This window comes from Salvelinus namaycush, chromosome 30, assembly GCF_016432855.1.
Source record: "Salvelinus namaycush isolate Seneca chromosome 30, SaNama_1.0, whole genome shotgun sequence".
In the NCBI taxonomy this organism is placed as follows: Eukaryota; Metazoa; Chordata; class Actinopteri; order Salmoniformes; family Salmonidae; genus Salvelinus; species Salvelinus namaycush.
This window is the reverse complement of record NC_052336.1, coordinates 7294138-7310280: the sequence shown is the minus strand read 5'-3', so window position 1 is coordinate 7310280 and position 16143 is coordinate 7294138. Positions and strand designations below refer to the sequence as shown.

The following is a 16143-nucleotide window of genomic DNA, read 5'->3' as shown; positions in this document are numbered from 1 at the left end:
TATTTCTCTGCCATGTCTTGAAGGTCACATCAACCTGAACCATCAAACACATTAAATGTAGAGTTATGACGTGGTCACAAGCAGCACCGCAGATATTAAGATGAGCATGATGCAAGACCTTGCTCAGTCGTACAGGGTATATGTGCATGTGTGCGGGTGCACTCCTCGCTGCTACAACATGGTAGCTTCGGGACCAAAACAGCAGAGGTTCAACCTCGCGCTTCAACACTCTTAGTTGTTGTGGAAATCGGCCCAATATTCTGTTTACCAGTGGTGGAAAAAGTACTCAATTGTCATACTTGAGTAAAAGAAAAGATACCTTAATAGAAAATGACTCAAGTAAAAGTGAGTCACCCAGTAAAATATTACTTGAATAAAAGTCTAAAAGTATTTGGTTTTAAATATACTTAAGTGTCAAAAGTAAATGGAATTTCTAAAATGAACTTAAGTATCAAGTAAAAGTATAAACCGTTTCTAATTGCTTATATTAAGCAAAGCAGACGGCACCATTTATTTGTATTGACGGATAGTCAGGGGCACACAGACATCATTTACAAACTAAGCATTTGTGTTTAGTGAGTCCACCAGATCAGAGGCAGTAGAGATGACCAGGGAAGTTCTCTTGATAAGTGTATGAATTGGACCATTTTCCTGTCAAAATGTAACAAGTACTTTTGGGTGTCAGGGAAACTGTATGGAGTAAAAAGTACATATTTGCTTTAGGAATGTAGTGAAGTAAAAGTTGGCAAAAATAAATAGTAAAGTACAGATTAATCGGTCGACCTCTAGTACAGATCCCACAAACTACTTAAGTAGTGCTTTTTTGAGTATTTTTACTTAAGTACTTTACACCACTGCTGTTTACTTCGTGCATCGCTGAGTCATACCTTTTAACAGTAACATTTTAACTTTACCTACAGTGACACTGTGATTGTGTAGGTTGGTCTGCTTATAGTGTGTGTGTGTGTGTGTGTGTGTGTGTAGGTTGGGGTCTGTGTGCGGCTAAGGCCCAGTACCCCATCGCTGACATGGTGAAGATGCTGGTAGAGCAGGGCAAGTCTGTCAGGTAGGTCTTCACAATAATACAATCCTCTCTGTCTCTCTCTCTCCTCAATCATCCCTCTCTCTTCACTCTGTTTATTTTCATTGGGGACCATCAGTCCTCCTCTCACAGAGTGAGATAATGATATCTTCCTGTATTAGTCTGAGTACTAAAATAACATTCTTTACAGTTAGTTTTACAACCCCACTGACCGTCTTGAGTTTCCTGGTCAGGAACACTGGCAGGTCACCTTTTATGTTCAAGGAAGACAAAACACATCTGGGTCTAAAAGCTTTAGAGTGGAAAACATCTGTATTCTCCAAATTCAGAGCGAAGCCCTGACTGACTGAGGAATTGCATAAAGACAATATTAATGTGTATGCGTGTGTTTTTCTGTGTGTGTGTGCACGCGTGTGTTTCTAGGTTTGGTATCCACCCTGTGGCAGGTCGTATGCCAGGCCAGCTGAACGTGCTCCTGGCTGAGGCAGGTGTTCCATACGACGTGGTTCTGGAGATGGATGAGATCAATGAGGACTTCAAAGGTCAGAACACACACACTCACACTGATCAATTTACTGAACAAAAATATAACACAACATATAAATTGTTGGTCCCATTTTTCATGAGCTGAAATAAAATATCCCCGAAATGTTCCATACACACAAAAAGTTTTGCTTCTATAATGTTGTGCACAAATGTCTGTACATCCCTGTTAGTGAGCATTTTATCCTTTGCCAAGATAATCCGTCCACCTGACAATTGGCATGCTGACCGCAGGGATGTTCGACAGAGCTGTTGCCAGAGAATTTAATGTTTATATCTTTACCATAAGCTGCCTCCAACGTCGTTTTAGAGAATTTGGCAGTACATCCAACCGGCCTCACAACAGCAGACCACGTGTAACCGCACCAGCCCAGGACCTCCACATCCGGCTTCTTCACCTGCCAGATTGTCTGAGGAGTATTTATGTCTGCAATAAAGCCCTTTTGGGGACAAACTCATTCTGATTGGCTGGGCTTGGCCCCCAAGTGGGTGTGCCTATGCCATCCCAGGCCCACCCATGGCTGGGACCCTGCCCATTCATGTGAAGTCCATAGATTAGGGCCTAATTTATTTATTTAAATTGACTGATTTCTTTCTATGAACTGTAACTCAGTAAAATCTTTGAGATTGTTGCGTTTTATATTTGTGTTCAGTATAGATTGATCGATTTATTGATTTGATCATAATGACCAGCAGGCATCCCTCACACTTGGTTGTTTGTATCGCTGCCTGGCTGGTTCCATCCATAGTTTCGCCAGGGTCTCGGTACTTGTTTTACTGAATGTGTGTGTCCCACAGAGACTGACCTGACGCTGGTGGTGGGTGCTAACGACACAGTGAACTCAGCAGCCCAGGAGGATCCCAACTCCATCATTGCTGGCATGCCAGTCCTGGAGGTCTGGAAGTCCAAACAGGTAGGGAATGAAGAAGGTAGTATAAGAGTATTAGTACAGGGCCCTCTCACTGGTTTACAAAAGGAAGGATGCAAAATATTGTCTTGTTCTGCTCTCTGGTGTTGAGTCCTCCTACTCTTTGGGTGACAAGGGCTCTCACAGGTAGAGCATAAAAGTAGATTGTGAAGTGTGCAGTCTTCTGTAGGGGATTGTGATGAGATCTCTGACTAGTTATTTTAAACATATTTCTGACACTATTTATTTAGACCAGTCATACGCAACAGACGGGCCGTGGGTCCTGAACTAAAATGATAAATGAGGGTTAGCCATGCCTCGACCCCTGGTATCATATGAACACACTTAAGACATGATAAAATGTGTAGAATTGCAGGAAATTAGCTGCACAGTTCTCTCCACCAACAAGAGGGGTGTGAACTGTTTGGGGTTGCGAGGTGGGGGTTTGTTACGCCGATAAATGACAAGATCCATCGGGACCTTTGCTACCTAGGAAATGTGTGTGACCGTACCCCTGATTTCGACAGTTGGAAACAGGGTGGACGTGGGGATGGAAGCCAGTCTCCGGTGGGAAGAGGAATATACAAGGTGATGTTAGCCATGTCTCACCCCTGTTCCCCTCCCTGTACTGTAGGTGATTGTGATGAAGAGGACCATGGGTGTGGGCTATGCTGCAGTAGACAATCCCATCTTCTACAAGCCCAACACATCCATGCTGCTGGGAGACGCCAAGAAGACCTGCGACACACTACAGGCCAAGATCAGAGAGGCCTACTACTAGAACACAGAGATGGACAGTACACACACACTCCCTATCGGCTTTACGGATGTATTTATTTGTCTTTAATCCAGATACAGGTGTATGGTTCCGTTAAGATTAGTAAACAACGTTGAATATTTTTACACTTAGTGGCTTGATGATGATTGGATGCTGGGCAGTGATGTTGAACCAAAGGTGCGGAAACAACTATGAGATTACTTCTTTTTAATTGGAGAAATATAATTATTTAAATAAACCCATGCTGCATGCACTGCCTGCCCTGATTTGTAAATAAAAATCTGTTTTAAATGTGATCTGTTGGCTAGAGTTCCCTATTCAATTTTATCTGTAAGAGCTTGTCAGGTATAATTTCACACAAAAGCACTGAGCAGTGCCACATACTCCCAGTAGCTAACGATAGACTGGCTCTCAACCAGTAAACACCAGCAGCTCAAAACCCTGCAGCGTGTTGACCTAGCCTGTTAAAGGTAATGGAACCTACACGCACAGCGTTCACATTAACAGATGTCCAGCGTAATGAATTCAACCCCAGCCTTTATCAAATACTTTACACTTCTGTATTCACATAAATGCAGTACATTTTCTTTAGTCATTTTATACAGACCAGGTGATATACCGTTCATAATTCAACATGACATGTTGCACAGTAACAACCATTCCTTAGAACATCACATCTGATGGGTGAACCTGAATCACTGAAAGACAGCGCCAAGAGTTTCAAACTCTCGAATTAGAGCTGTACTTTGTCCTCCACATAAATCAAGAGTTTTAGACAGTAGCTAGGTTTCCATCAGAATATTCTAAAATCTGCATAAAAACTATATGCATTTTCCCAAATTGACTTGTGGATAAAAGTTTGATGTAGTGCACATACAAGTAACTATAAATGGGGTTCCATCACATTTAACTCTACTGATGGTTTTGTTGCGTTCTATAGCAAATGGATCCACTCTGGATTTGGCATGTGCGTTCCAACCAACAGCTGCACTCGCAGATACAGTGTAGCTATAGCCTACATGAGATTATTATGGACAAAGAGCCAGATACAGTGTAGCTATAGCCTACATGAGATTATTATGGACAAAGAGACAGATACAGTGTAGCTATAGCCTACATGAGATTATTATGGACAAAGAGACAGATACAGTGTAGCTATAGCCTACATGAGATTATTATGGACAAAGAGACAGATACAGTGTAGCTATAGCCTACATGAGATTATTATGGACAAAGAGACAGATACAGTGTAGCTATAGCCTACATGAGATTATTATGGACAACGAGCCAGATTCTTTATTTGTCAAAACGGCAACAAAGCATCGATCATCATGTCACCAGAATAAGACCCTGGATATTTATTTACTTTGATATCTATCTCAATATTAGTGCATAAAAGCATTTCCACTGCCATTATACATTTTAGACAAAAAGATACTACCTTGTAGAGGTCGACCGATTAATCGGAATGGCCGATTTCAAATTTTCATAACAATGGGTAATCGGTATTCCGATTACTAGTCCAACACTCTAACCACCTGCCTTACATTGCACTCCACGAGGAGCCTGCGTGGCAGGCTGACTACCTGTTACGCGAGGGCAGCAAGAAGCCAAGGTAAGTTGCTAGCTAGCATTAAACTTATGTTAAGATTGTTTTTCATAAGATAATCACTAGTTAACTACACATGGTTGATGATATTACTAGTTTATCTAGCGTGTCCTGCGTTGCATATAATCGACGCGCCTACTTCGACAAACGTACCTAACCACCAATGTACCTAACCATAAACATCAATGCCTTTCTTTAAAATCAATACACAAGTACAGTGGGGCAAAAAAGTATTTAGTCAGCCACCAATTGTGCAAGTTCTCCCACTTAAAAAGATGAGAAAGGCCTGTAATTTTCATCATCAACTATGACAGACAAAATGAGAAAAAAAAATCCAGAAAATCACATTGTAGGATTTTTTATGAATTTATTTGCAAATTATGGTGGAAAATAAGTATTTGGTCACCTACAAAAAAGCAAGATTTCTGGCTCTCACAGACCTGTAACTTCTTCTTTAAGAGGCTCCTCTGTCCTCCACTCGTTACCTGTATTAATGGCACCTGTTCGAACTTGTTATCAGTATAAAAGACACCTGTCCACAACCTCAAACAGTCACACTCCAAACTCCACTATGGCCAAGACCAAAGAGCTGTCAAAGGACACCAGAAACAAAATTGTAGACCTGCACCAGGCTGGGAAGACTGAATCTGCAATAGGTAAGCAGCTTGGTTTGAAGAAATCAACTGTGGGAGCAATTATTAGGAAATGGAAGACATACAAGACCACTGATAATCTCCCTCGATCTGGGGCTCCACGCAAGATCTCACCCCGTGGGGTCAAAATGATCACAAGAACGGTGAGCAAAAATCCCAGAACCACACGGGGGGACCTAGTGAATGACCTGCAGAGAGCTGGGACCAAAGTAACAAAGCCTACCATCAGTAACACACTACGCCACCAGGGACTCAAATCCTGCAGTGCCAGACGTATCCCCCTGCTTAAGCCAGTACATGTCCAGGCCCGTCTGAAGTTTGCTAGAGAGCATTTGGATGATCCAGAAGAAGATTGGGAGAATGTCATATGGTCAGATGAAACCAAAATATTACTTTTTGGTAAAAACTCAACAACTTGTCATGTTTGGAGGACAAAGAATGCTGAGTTGCATCCAAAGAACACCATACCTACTGTGAAGCATGGGGGTGGAAACATCATGCTTTGGGGCTGTTTTTCTGCAAAGGGACCAGGACGACTGATCCGTGTAAAGGAAAGAATGAATGGGGCCATGTATCGTGAGATTTTGAGTGAAAACCTCCTTCCATCAGCAAGGGCATTGAAGATGAAACGTGGCTGGGTCTTTCAGCATGACAATGATCCTAAACACACCGCCCGGGGAACGAAGGAGTGGCTTCGTAAGAAGCATTTCAAGGTCCTGGAGTGGCCTAGCCAGTCTCCAGATCTCAACCCCATAGAAAATCTTTGGAGGGAGTTGAGGTCCGTGTTGCCCAGCAACAGCCCCAAAACATCATTGCTCTAGAGGAGATCTGCATGGAGGAATGGGCCAAAATACCAGCAAGTGTGTGAAAATCTTGTGAAGACTTACAGAAAACGTTTGACCTCTGTCATTGCCAACAAAGGGTATATAACAAAGTATTGAGATAAACTTTTGTTATTGACCAAATACTTATTTTCCACCATAATTTGCAAATAAATTCATTAAAAATCCTACAATGTGATTTTCTGGATTTTTTTTCTCTCATTTTGTCTGTCATGGTTGAATTGTACCTATGATGAAAATTACAGGCCTCTCTCATCTTTATAAGTGGGAGAACTTGCACAATTGGTGGCTGACTAAATACATTTTTGCCCCACTGTATATATTTTTAAACCTGCATATTTAGTTAATATTGCCTTCTCTTGCATTCCGTGCAAGCAGTCAGGGTATATACAGCAGTTTGGGCCGCCTGGCTCATTGCGAACTGTGTGAAGTCCATTTATTCCTAACAAAGGCCGTAATTAATTTGCCAGAATTGTACATAATTATGACATAACATTAAAGGTTGTACAATGTAACAGCAATATTTAGACTTAGGGATGCCATCCGTTAGATAAAATATGGAACAGTTCCGTATTTCACTGAAAGAATAAACATTTTGTTTTCGAAATGATAGTTTCCGGATTAGACCATTTTAATGACCAAAGGCTCATATTTCTGTGTGTTATGTTATAATTAAGTCTATGATTTGATAGAGCAGTCTGACTGAGCGATGGTAGGCAGCAGCAGGCTCGTAAGCATTCATTCAAACAGCACTTTCGTGCGTTTGCCAGCAGCTCTTCGCTGTGCTTCTACCGTCTCCCAGCGGTAGTTTTGGCCTCTCTCTCCTCCCTGCAGTCTCTGCGTCTCCCAGCAGTAGTTTTGGCCTCTCTCTCCTCCCTGCAGCCTCAGCGTCTCCCAGCGGTAGTTTTGGCCTCTCTCTCCTCCCTGCAGCCTCAGCGTCTCCCAGCGGTAGTTTTGGCCTCTCTCTCCTCCCTGCAGCCTCAGCGTCTCCCAGCGGTAGTTTTGGCCTCTCTCTCCTCCCTGCAGCCTCAGCGTCTCCCAGCGGTAGTTTTGGCCTCTCTCCCCCTGCAGCCTCAGCGTCTCCCAGCGGTAGTTTTGGCCTCTCTCCCCCTGCAGCCTCAGCGTCTCCCAGCGGTAGTTTTGGCCTCTCTCCCCCTGCGTCCTCAGCGTCTCCCAGCAGTTGTCTTAGCCTTGTTGATCAGTGTGTGTAGGTAACAGTAGAAGTACATCAGGTTGTCATACTGTCCTGTGTACTCCTGTCTCAGACACAGCTCCTGGTAGTCCTTGAGGAAGTAGTAGACAGCCTCTATGGTTGCCAGGTAGGTGTCTGGAGAACCTTTCTGATGGCGCCAGAAACACGTCTTCCTGGTCTTCAGCTCCACGCGGAGCAACGCTGCAGGGACAGAGAAAGGAACAGCCCATCAGTCATTATCAGGGCCAGGAGTTTTTCCTGTTCACGTTGTGACCCGACCAGGAAAAACTCTGGGCTCTAGTTGTAGGCTATAACTAGGTAATAACAAAGTAGTTCCCCATGTAATGTGCAGCACTTTAAGCTACATCAATGCTATATCTATCATAATTACCCTGTAGTCTCTCATCTGTGATGATTCTGGTGGTCTGGTTCCATGTGCTGTCGATGAACACCACTCTCTGGAGGGGACAGGCTCCTGGTGTCTCAGTCTGGCCCTCTATCCCTGCTGCCCCTCCCCTCTCCTCTGTGTGTGTGGCTCCTGATGTCTGTCCCTCAGCCTGCTGTGTGGCCCCTGGCTCCTCAGCTCTGGGCCTCTTTGGGGACGGTTCCTCGTCAGGGGAGGCAGCTGACTTCATGTCAGCCAGGTTCTGTAATCTCCATGTCATCTCCTCCACTGAGACTGATCCAGGACCAGGGAACACCAGCACTACCTAAACATGCATGCGCACACACACACACACACACGTCATTTCAAGTCAACATAATACAAATGGTATTAATATTATCTAATAAGGTTACGTTAGAATGACACATTTTTATGTATATGACGTGGTAGACAAACTGTTTGTTTGTTAATCAGGCTCACATTGTTCTCTGAATATTTGTTCATACGAGGAAAAGCTGACTAACTTTGTCTGTGTCATCTTCATACTCAGGTATGCAGGGGTAGGTGTAGATGGTGACATCATCAGGGGCGAGGATCTTGGCGTGTATGGCTGTGCTCTTCCCATCAACCTCACTGGGATGCTTGATGATGTCAATCTTTATAGGGAGCTGCAAACACAAGTTAGAGGAAGTTTACAGTGTGACCAACCATGTTCATCAATTACAGGTCAGGTATTACCAATACACAGTCAACACATGTACTGTGAATTGTCTCAAACTTGTATCTATGTGTTCTTTCATGTTTGGCTGTAACAAAAGCCTGCATCTGCACCAGAACCGAAGTACACTTCAATCTAGTGTGTGAGGCACCGTAAGTAGTACTACTATCTCTGACACCCCATGTCTGCAGGCTAGTGCTTTAATAAAACCAATCAGATTAGGCCAATACAAGCCTGTGTGTGTTAAATTTAATAGGACCAATAAGGAGAACCGAGCTCCAGATCTTTCCCTGACCTTGACGGAGGGGATTTCCTGCTGGCTGACGCCCACTAAAGAGCAGCAGGTGTAGCAGAAGAACATCCGGGAGCCTCCGCAGCTAGAACACTTCAGCCTGCCCCTCTGCTGCGCCTGCTCCAGCTCCCTGTGGGGAGCCAGCTTCAGACCATGGAGGGGAGGGGAGGCAGGGACAGGGTTCTGTTTGGTTACTGGTTTGGAGTCCTGGTCAGGATGTTGGGTTTTAGCCAGTGGTGATTTGGGAGAGGAGGACATGTCCACGCCGCCGGGACTGGCTAGCACGTCCGAACTGGACATCCTGCTGACTAACTGGAGGTGGCTGACAACAAACAAAACATCAAACTGGAGAATCAGGTGCACAGCCTGGGACGTAGTTATACCAGTTAGCTAGGTAGTTGGCTCGCTACTAAGCAAGTCACAACAAATAAGTCAAAAGCCTGCATTTCAAAACATTGCAATGTGGATAACTAATTCAAAAGATATAGAATTTTAAATCAATGGTCACTTCAATTGTCACAAGAAAATGCAATGAGTAATTTCAACAACAAAAAATATATGGTTTTAAATACATTAATACCAATAACGAAAAAATACAATGTTGACACAGGTATGTTGAGAATATTGGTCTATAGAGAGAACTTTTCTACCCATCTCAGTTAAAGTGGGGTGGGAAATACTCAGTAGGTTCTCTACTAACCAAATATGGTTCGTTTTGGAGTGGGACTGTAATACATACCCAGCAGCACTTCGTTCTCTACCCCCTCTAACGCCCAATGCAATATACTGTAATAGACAGTACATGGGATACATATTGGCTTGTAGAGAGAAAGGTATAACAAGTTGTCTCAGCTAACATGGGCTGGGAAATACTCCGTAGGGTCTCTACCAGGGTTTCCATTAGCTGGTAATTGCCTGCTTTAAGACGTTCTTTTTTTTATGCAGATAAAACTGTTGCCGGCCAAATTGACCGGGAGAAAAAAACAATGGTAGACAGGCTATCAGTGCATCACCCACCACTTCACAATGTGAGCTGGAGGCAATATGCATTTTTAAAACATACTTAATTGTTTGAAACCTGAATGTTTTACCACATTGTGAGGCATGTCTTACATTGCTTGAAAATCCAACCATAGAAACATGGAGGCAATTATTTTATAAAGACTTCATAGGCGTCACACGAGTTTCAAGTTTGGGGAGCATATTTCTTCTACCGATCTGTGCCAGTTATGATCTTCATACGCACATTTTCATGGAATAGTTTCATTTCAACAATAACATTTGTGTTTCTCAATCATTGTCTCGTGGTTAATCAAAAACATTCTTAATGTTAATCAGCACCAGTCTCAGACATATGGACACATTTATACACTGATCATTGGCGGTTAAATAGCTTAAATGATCGCATGGAGCTCAGAGATGGCCAATGCAGCCGTTGGCCTAGAACTTTCATTATCAACTACTATACATAAAGCCGACAAATAAAAACAGTAGAAAATATACTGATAAATTCAGATTCTTTCACATTCATCTCTCAACTCAGCTTGTCTGCATGTCTCCCTTTATATCTGTCTGTCTTGGCTTGAGCTATCACTAGTGAAGCGCAACATTGTATCAAATCAATCAACTGGATCTGACCCAAAGCTGTCTCTAGTGAACTTGTAACGATCAACTAGTCTATTCCGGGCCCTCAGAGTTTCCCAGATTTTTGCGCAAGGGAAACTTATTTTATGACTGGATATATGGGATCATCAGATTGTGATATTTTGCTTTCACACCGAGGCTTGGTGATTATCGAGGGGGAGATTGTTGGAAATCGTTTTCAAATAGGCCTACTGTAAGGAACTATTAGGCAATCATTTGCAATGGATGTAATAAAAAAAAATCTAACTTTTGACTGACTGTGTGAGGTGAAGAAAAAATTACTGAGAAGCTCAGCTTATTAGTGGTGGACATGATGATTTAAGACAATCAAAAATCGAACATCCCCAAATGGGCATTTTCTTACATTTGCGTGCAGCAGGCCAGGTAGGCTACTTCTATGCGTGCTCAGGCGTGTGTGTTCCCTCAACATTAACAAGACAGAAACAAGGCCCATGCTCATTGCTCACATGGAGCACTCCAAACAAATGACAATGACTACTGACTATTTCCCAACCCACTTTAGCTGAGACTGGTCAAAAAGTTCTCTACAAGCCAATGTGTATTGATTTGGGGACTATAGATTTTTTATTTAACTAGGCAGATTGGGTGGAGTGAAAAGCCAGCAGCAGGCTGTGCGACACAGCCCACCTCCAAAACTAGTAGAGACCCTACTGAGTATTTCCCACCACACTTTAGCTGAGACAGGCATAGCCGCAGGAAGTAGGGGTGCTGTATCGCAAAAAAAATTGAAATAAAAAAAACAGAACCTTTTTTGGGGTGGGGGTTCCACAAAAGTAGTGCACTGGGCCTTTAATAGTGCCATATTAGTGGACCCATATAGCCATCTACAGGCAACCCCCCCCCCCCAAAAAAAACGCCATGAACAGGTACAAAAGTTCTCTCTACAAGCCAATAAGTATCCCACATACAGTGTATTGCGTTGCAGAGATAGGAGAGGTTGAAGTAAGGAGTCACCAGTACTCTGTATTAAACCCGTTGCCCAGCACAAGAGACCCATTTTTGCAATATCTATTGAATAATTTCAATAACATTATTTGTATTTTATTAAAAGTGTATTTCTTTAAATATAGCCTACACAATCGCTTAATCGCTTAACATACCAGTATCTGTGTAAACTTTCAAAATAAATGCTGGTATAAATAATACAATATTTAAGTTATCAAATTATCCATACATTTATTCAGAGGTGGTTGCAATGCTGTGAAAAAAAAGTTGTACCACAGAACAATGAGACAGATATTTCACCGGATGTATAAATGTGAAACCTCCGCTTGGCGTTTCCATTCACTACCAAATATGGTAGTAAGAGGAAGCCCAATGGGAGAAGATGGATTTTGGCCGATATTGTGCAAATTTTCTCATTGATGAAACATTTGATCTCAGTACAGTTTTCTGTTCCCAAAACTCGAATATGTTATTTACAGAGCGGACTGCGTTTTGTAGACTTTAACCTTTACCAAAGTTGTAAAAAATTGCGTGGTTTAGAAGGAGCGCAAAGGTGAATTGAGTTATTGCACACTTCAGAGTTGGAGTTCCTAACGGAAATATGCATATTATTGCTAGAACGGGCTAATATAATCTCGCTAGCTCGTGCTTGGCTCTGCCCACTATGACTAATTTGTTCCGATTGGAAACGACAGACTGTGGTCTATCTTGGTTTAGTTATAAAAGTATTTGGTTGTACTGCACCAGAGTGCTAAAATATATATATATATTACCAAAGTTTAGCATGTCTTTGCAGGGGGAATGCTGGGCATAATATCCTGTTGCTAGGAGAACGGGAATGTCAGCACTGCAGCGTGCAAGCAACGAGTTTTATAACTAACCCATTGTGCTAACTTAGTTAGCTAGAATCTTGTTGCAGATAATGATAGCTAGCTAAATTAGCTTGAGGCTATAAACACGTTCATATAGCGATACAAGACATGTTTTTATGTAACAGTGGAAGACATAAATCCCATTTCACAATTCATTAACGTTACCTGTTTAAAATGAGACTTGATCCAATTGATTTAGAGCAATTGTCGATGTACTCTGAAGCGGAGCAAGCATGGACTCGTTCTACGCCGGAAGTGTCAACCGGAAGAATTTAGCGGCGCGAATGTTAATTACAGCTGTTACCTAGCAACGGAACACATGCGTAATATTTTGACAGTCAGGGCTAAGCATCTTTGGAGGGTCAGAGACAAAACATGGCTAAACAACAAGACCCAGAGGACGATGAAGAAATCCTGAGCACGTTTGAAAAGTTTGTTCGGAATCAGGGACTGGTAAGAAAAGCCTTATAAACAATGGCTATTTATTAGATACTGCTGCCAATGTGTTAATTTGACGTTAGCTAACGTTAACAAGTAGTTCCTAGCACAGTCCAGGCAAGAAAGATTACATAGTGTAGGCAATTTTGTTTTCTACCATGTGTTAAGCTGTAAGAATTCACTTGCTAATTGTATACACTACCGGTCAAAAGTTTTAGAACACCTACTCATTCAAGGGTTTTTCTTAATTTTTACTATATTCTACATTGTAGAATAATAGTGAAGACATCAAAACTATGAAATAACACATATGGAATCATGTAGTAACCCAAAAAAGTGTTAAACAAATCAAAATATATTTGAGATTCTTCAAATAGTCACCCTATTTGAAGGAGTTCCTACATATGCTGAGCACTTGTTGGCTGCTTTTCCTTCACTCTGCGGTCCGACTCATCCCAAACCATCTCAATTGGGTTGAGGTTGGGTGATTGTGGAGGGCAGGTCATCTGATGCAGCACTCCATCACTCACCTTCTTGGTAAAATAGCCCTTACACAGCCTGGAGGTGTGTTCGGTCATTGTCCTGTTGAAAAACAAATGATAGTCCCAAACCAAGCCCAAACCAGATGGGATGGCATATTGCTGCAGAATGCTGTGGTAGTCATGCTGGTTAAGTGTGCCTTGAATTCTAAATAAATCACAGACAGTGTCACCAGCAAAGCACCATCACACCTCCTCCATGCTTTACGGTGGGAAATACACATGCAGAGATCATCCGTTCACCCACATCATGTCTCACAAAGATATGGTGGTTGGAACCAAAAATCTCTAATTTGGACTCCAGACCAAAGGACAAATTTCCACTGGTCTAATGTCCATTGCTCATGTTTCTTGGCCCAAGCAAGTCTTTTCTTCTTATTGGTGTCCTTTAGTAGTGGTTTCTTTGCAGCAATTCGACACTGAAGGCCTGATTCACACAGTCTCATCTGAACAGTTTATGTTGAGATGTGTCTGTTACTTGAACTCTGTGAAGCATTTATTTGGGCTGCAATTTCTAAGGCTGGTAACTCCAATGAACTTATCCTCTGCAGCAGAGGTAACTCTGGGTCTTCCTTTCCTGTGGCGGTCCTCATGAGAGCCAGTTTCATCATAGCGCTTGATGGTTTTTGTGACTGCGCTTGAAGAAACTTTCAAAGTTCTTGAAATGTTCCGTATTGACTGACCTTCATGTCTTAAAGTAATGATGGTCTGTTGTTTCTCTTTGCATATTTCAGCAGTTCATAATATGGACTTGGTCAATTACCAAAATAGGGCTATCTTCTGTATACCACCCCTACCTTGTCACAACACAACTGATTGGCTCAAACGCATTAGGAAGGAAAGAAATTCCACAAATGAACTTTTAAGAAATGCATTCCAGGTGACTACCTCATAAAGATGTTTTAGAGAATGCCAAGAGTGTGCAAAGCTGCATCAAGGCAGAGGGTGGCTATTTGAAGAATCTCAAATATAAAATATATTTTGATTTGTTTTACACTTTTTGGTTACTACATGATTCCATATGTGTTATTTCATAGTTTTTATGTCTTCACTAATATTCTAAAATGTAGAAAATAGTAAAAAATAAAGAAAAACCCTTGAATGAGTATAGGTGTTCTAAACCTTTTGACCGGTAGTGTAGGTATTTGAGATGGATAACAGCATGATAATAATCAACATAAATACTCACATAGGTCTACATCATGATACTGAAACGGTCTCTCAACATTTTCTGTAGGTTGACTGGCCCGTGGCGTTTGAGGAGAATATAGAGATATCATCCCACTTCAAACATTACAGTCATCCCAGACAGATATATGACTACTTTAAAGTAAACGTGCCATTCCCAGTGGACGTCACCATGTCCTTCTCCAAGAGCATAGAGGAGCTATATTCCAAGATAAAACTACATGCATCCATAATGTCACAAGAACAGAGCAAAAACAAGAATGTGGAGTCAGTGTTTGATGACATGAATAAATGTAAGTAGCTACACTACCCACAGCTCTCAAATCCACCAGCAGGCCAAATTGTGTATTTCTAACCCAGGTCATTGAAACATAGGGCTGCTGTGAAGTGGTGATACCGTTGCCATTATCTCAATGTTTCTTTCTCAGATAAAATGTATGTGCAAAGAGCACATCGAATCATCAAAGAGCAGGTAAGGATTTTTAGACAGTGAAATTGCAGAGTTGCAGTTATAATTATTTGTATTAGATTTGATCATTTATATAGGATGATTCTGATTCACAACAACATTGACTGTTTCATTCCAGAGTGAGGCAGTGTCGCGGAGCTTGGACATCAAGGTGAGTCTGTTGTCTTGTCTGTTTATGGCTCTTTACACCATGAGGGACATATCTCTCTGGTGTTTACTTAGTTAAACTAATGAGTTGTGTTTCTCCAGGACTATGACTACCCAGGGTTTGATGTAGTCGAGGACACTGACATCCCAGGACATCCTGATGCCTTACAGCATTTGGACAGCGTCTCAGAGGCCCAAGGCTTTAATGTACGTACCTGCAATCTCATATCTACTCTGTGTGTGTGTGTGTGTGTGTGTGTGTGTGTGTGTGTGTGTGTGTGTGTGTGTGTGTGTGTGTGTGTGTGTGTGTGTGTGTGTGTGTGTGTGTGTGTGTGTGTGTGTGTGTACGTACCAGACCAGAGTTCTGCTCTCCCTCATCACAGGGGAATACTGTGGCAGCTCTGCAACCAATCACGTTCATCTAAGGAGCAGCCAGGCTCCTATTAAAGTCCTGTAGTATTAACAGTCCCAGGCTGCATACTAAATGGTACCCTATTCCCTATATAGTGCACTACTTTTAACCAGGACCCGTAGAGTTTCCCATAGGGCTCTGGTCAAAAGTAGTGCACTATACAGTATACAGAAACGGAGAGACAAATGAAAGGCAGAGTTAACCAGCGCTGGGCTAGGTCTTATTTATGACCACAAACACTAATATCCATCCATTGCGCTGAAAGCCAGATGTGGCCGGTCCGGGTGATGGAGAGCAGACTTGTTATGTTATGTCAGGTCTCACAGATACCTGAGCTGTCACAGCTTTTAGGAAAAAGAGAAAGGGATCGCATGCAAACTTCGCATGCACGTCAAGCACATGTGTATTGAATGTGGCCTTCTCCCGCTCTCGTGCATGCGATCGGATTCCAAACACATATGATTAATCTCTCACATATGTACTGTAGCTATGCTGCTGTGTGGCAG

At 42.3% G+C, this 16143-nt stretch overlaps 2 protein-coding genes across 2 annotated transcripts in view; one reads left to right on the top strand and one right to left on the bottom strand.

Annotated features, from left to right (window-relative positions):
• Positions 1 to 3567, top strand: part of LOC120024992 (NAD(P) transhydrogenase, mitochondrial-like) — a 29883-nt gene extending 26316 nt beyond the window's left edge. Inside the window, exons 20-23 of the mRNA XM_038969405.1 lie at positions 985 to 1066; positions 1466 to 1584; positions 2384 to 2499; positions 3128 to 3567. Coding sequence (XP_038825333.1) covers positions 985 to 1066; positions 1466 to 1584; positions 2384 to 2499; positions 3128 to 3274 — 464 coding nt within the window. The 3' untranslated portion in view covers positions 3275 to 3567. The remainder of the gene's footprint in view (positions 1 to 984; positions 1067 to 1465; positions 1585 to 2383; positions 2500 to 3127) is intronic.
• A 3503-nt stretch (positions 3568 to 7070) lies between these two features.
• dtwd1 (DTW domain containing 1) lies at positions 7071 to 12694 on the bottom strand. The gene is made up of 5 exons (XM_038969727.1): positions 12610 to 12694; positions 8966 to 9284; positions 8477 to 8620; positions 7959 to 8277; positions 7071 to 7768 (listed from the first exon to the last, which is right to left on the bottom strand). The coding sequence occupies exons 2-5, from the start codon at positions 9260 to 9262 to the stop codon at positions 7539 to 7541; spliced, it is 990 nt and encodes a 329-aa protein (XP_038825655.1). The 5' UTR covers positions 9263 to 9284; positions 12610 to 12694; the 3' UTR covers positions 7071 to 7538.
• Positions 12695 to 16143: the final 3449 nt, after the last annotated feature.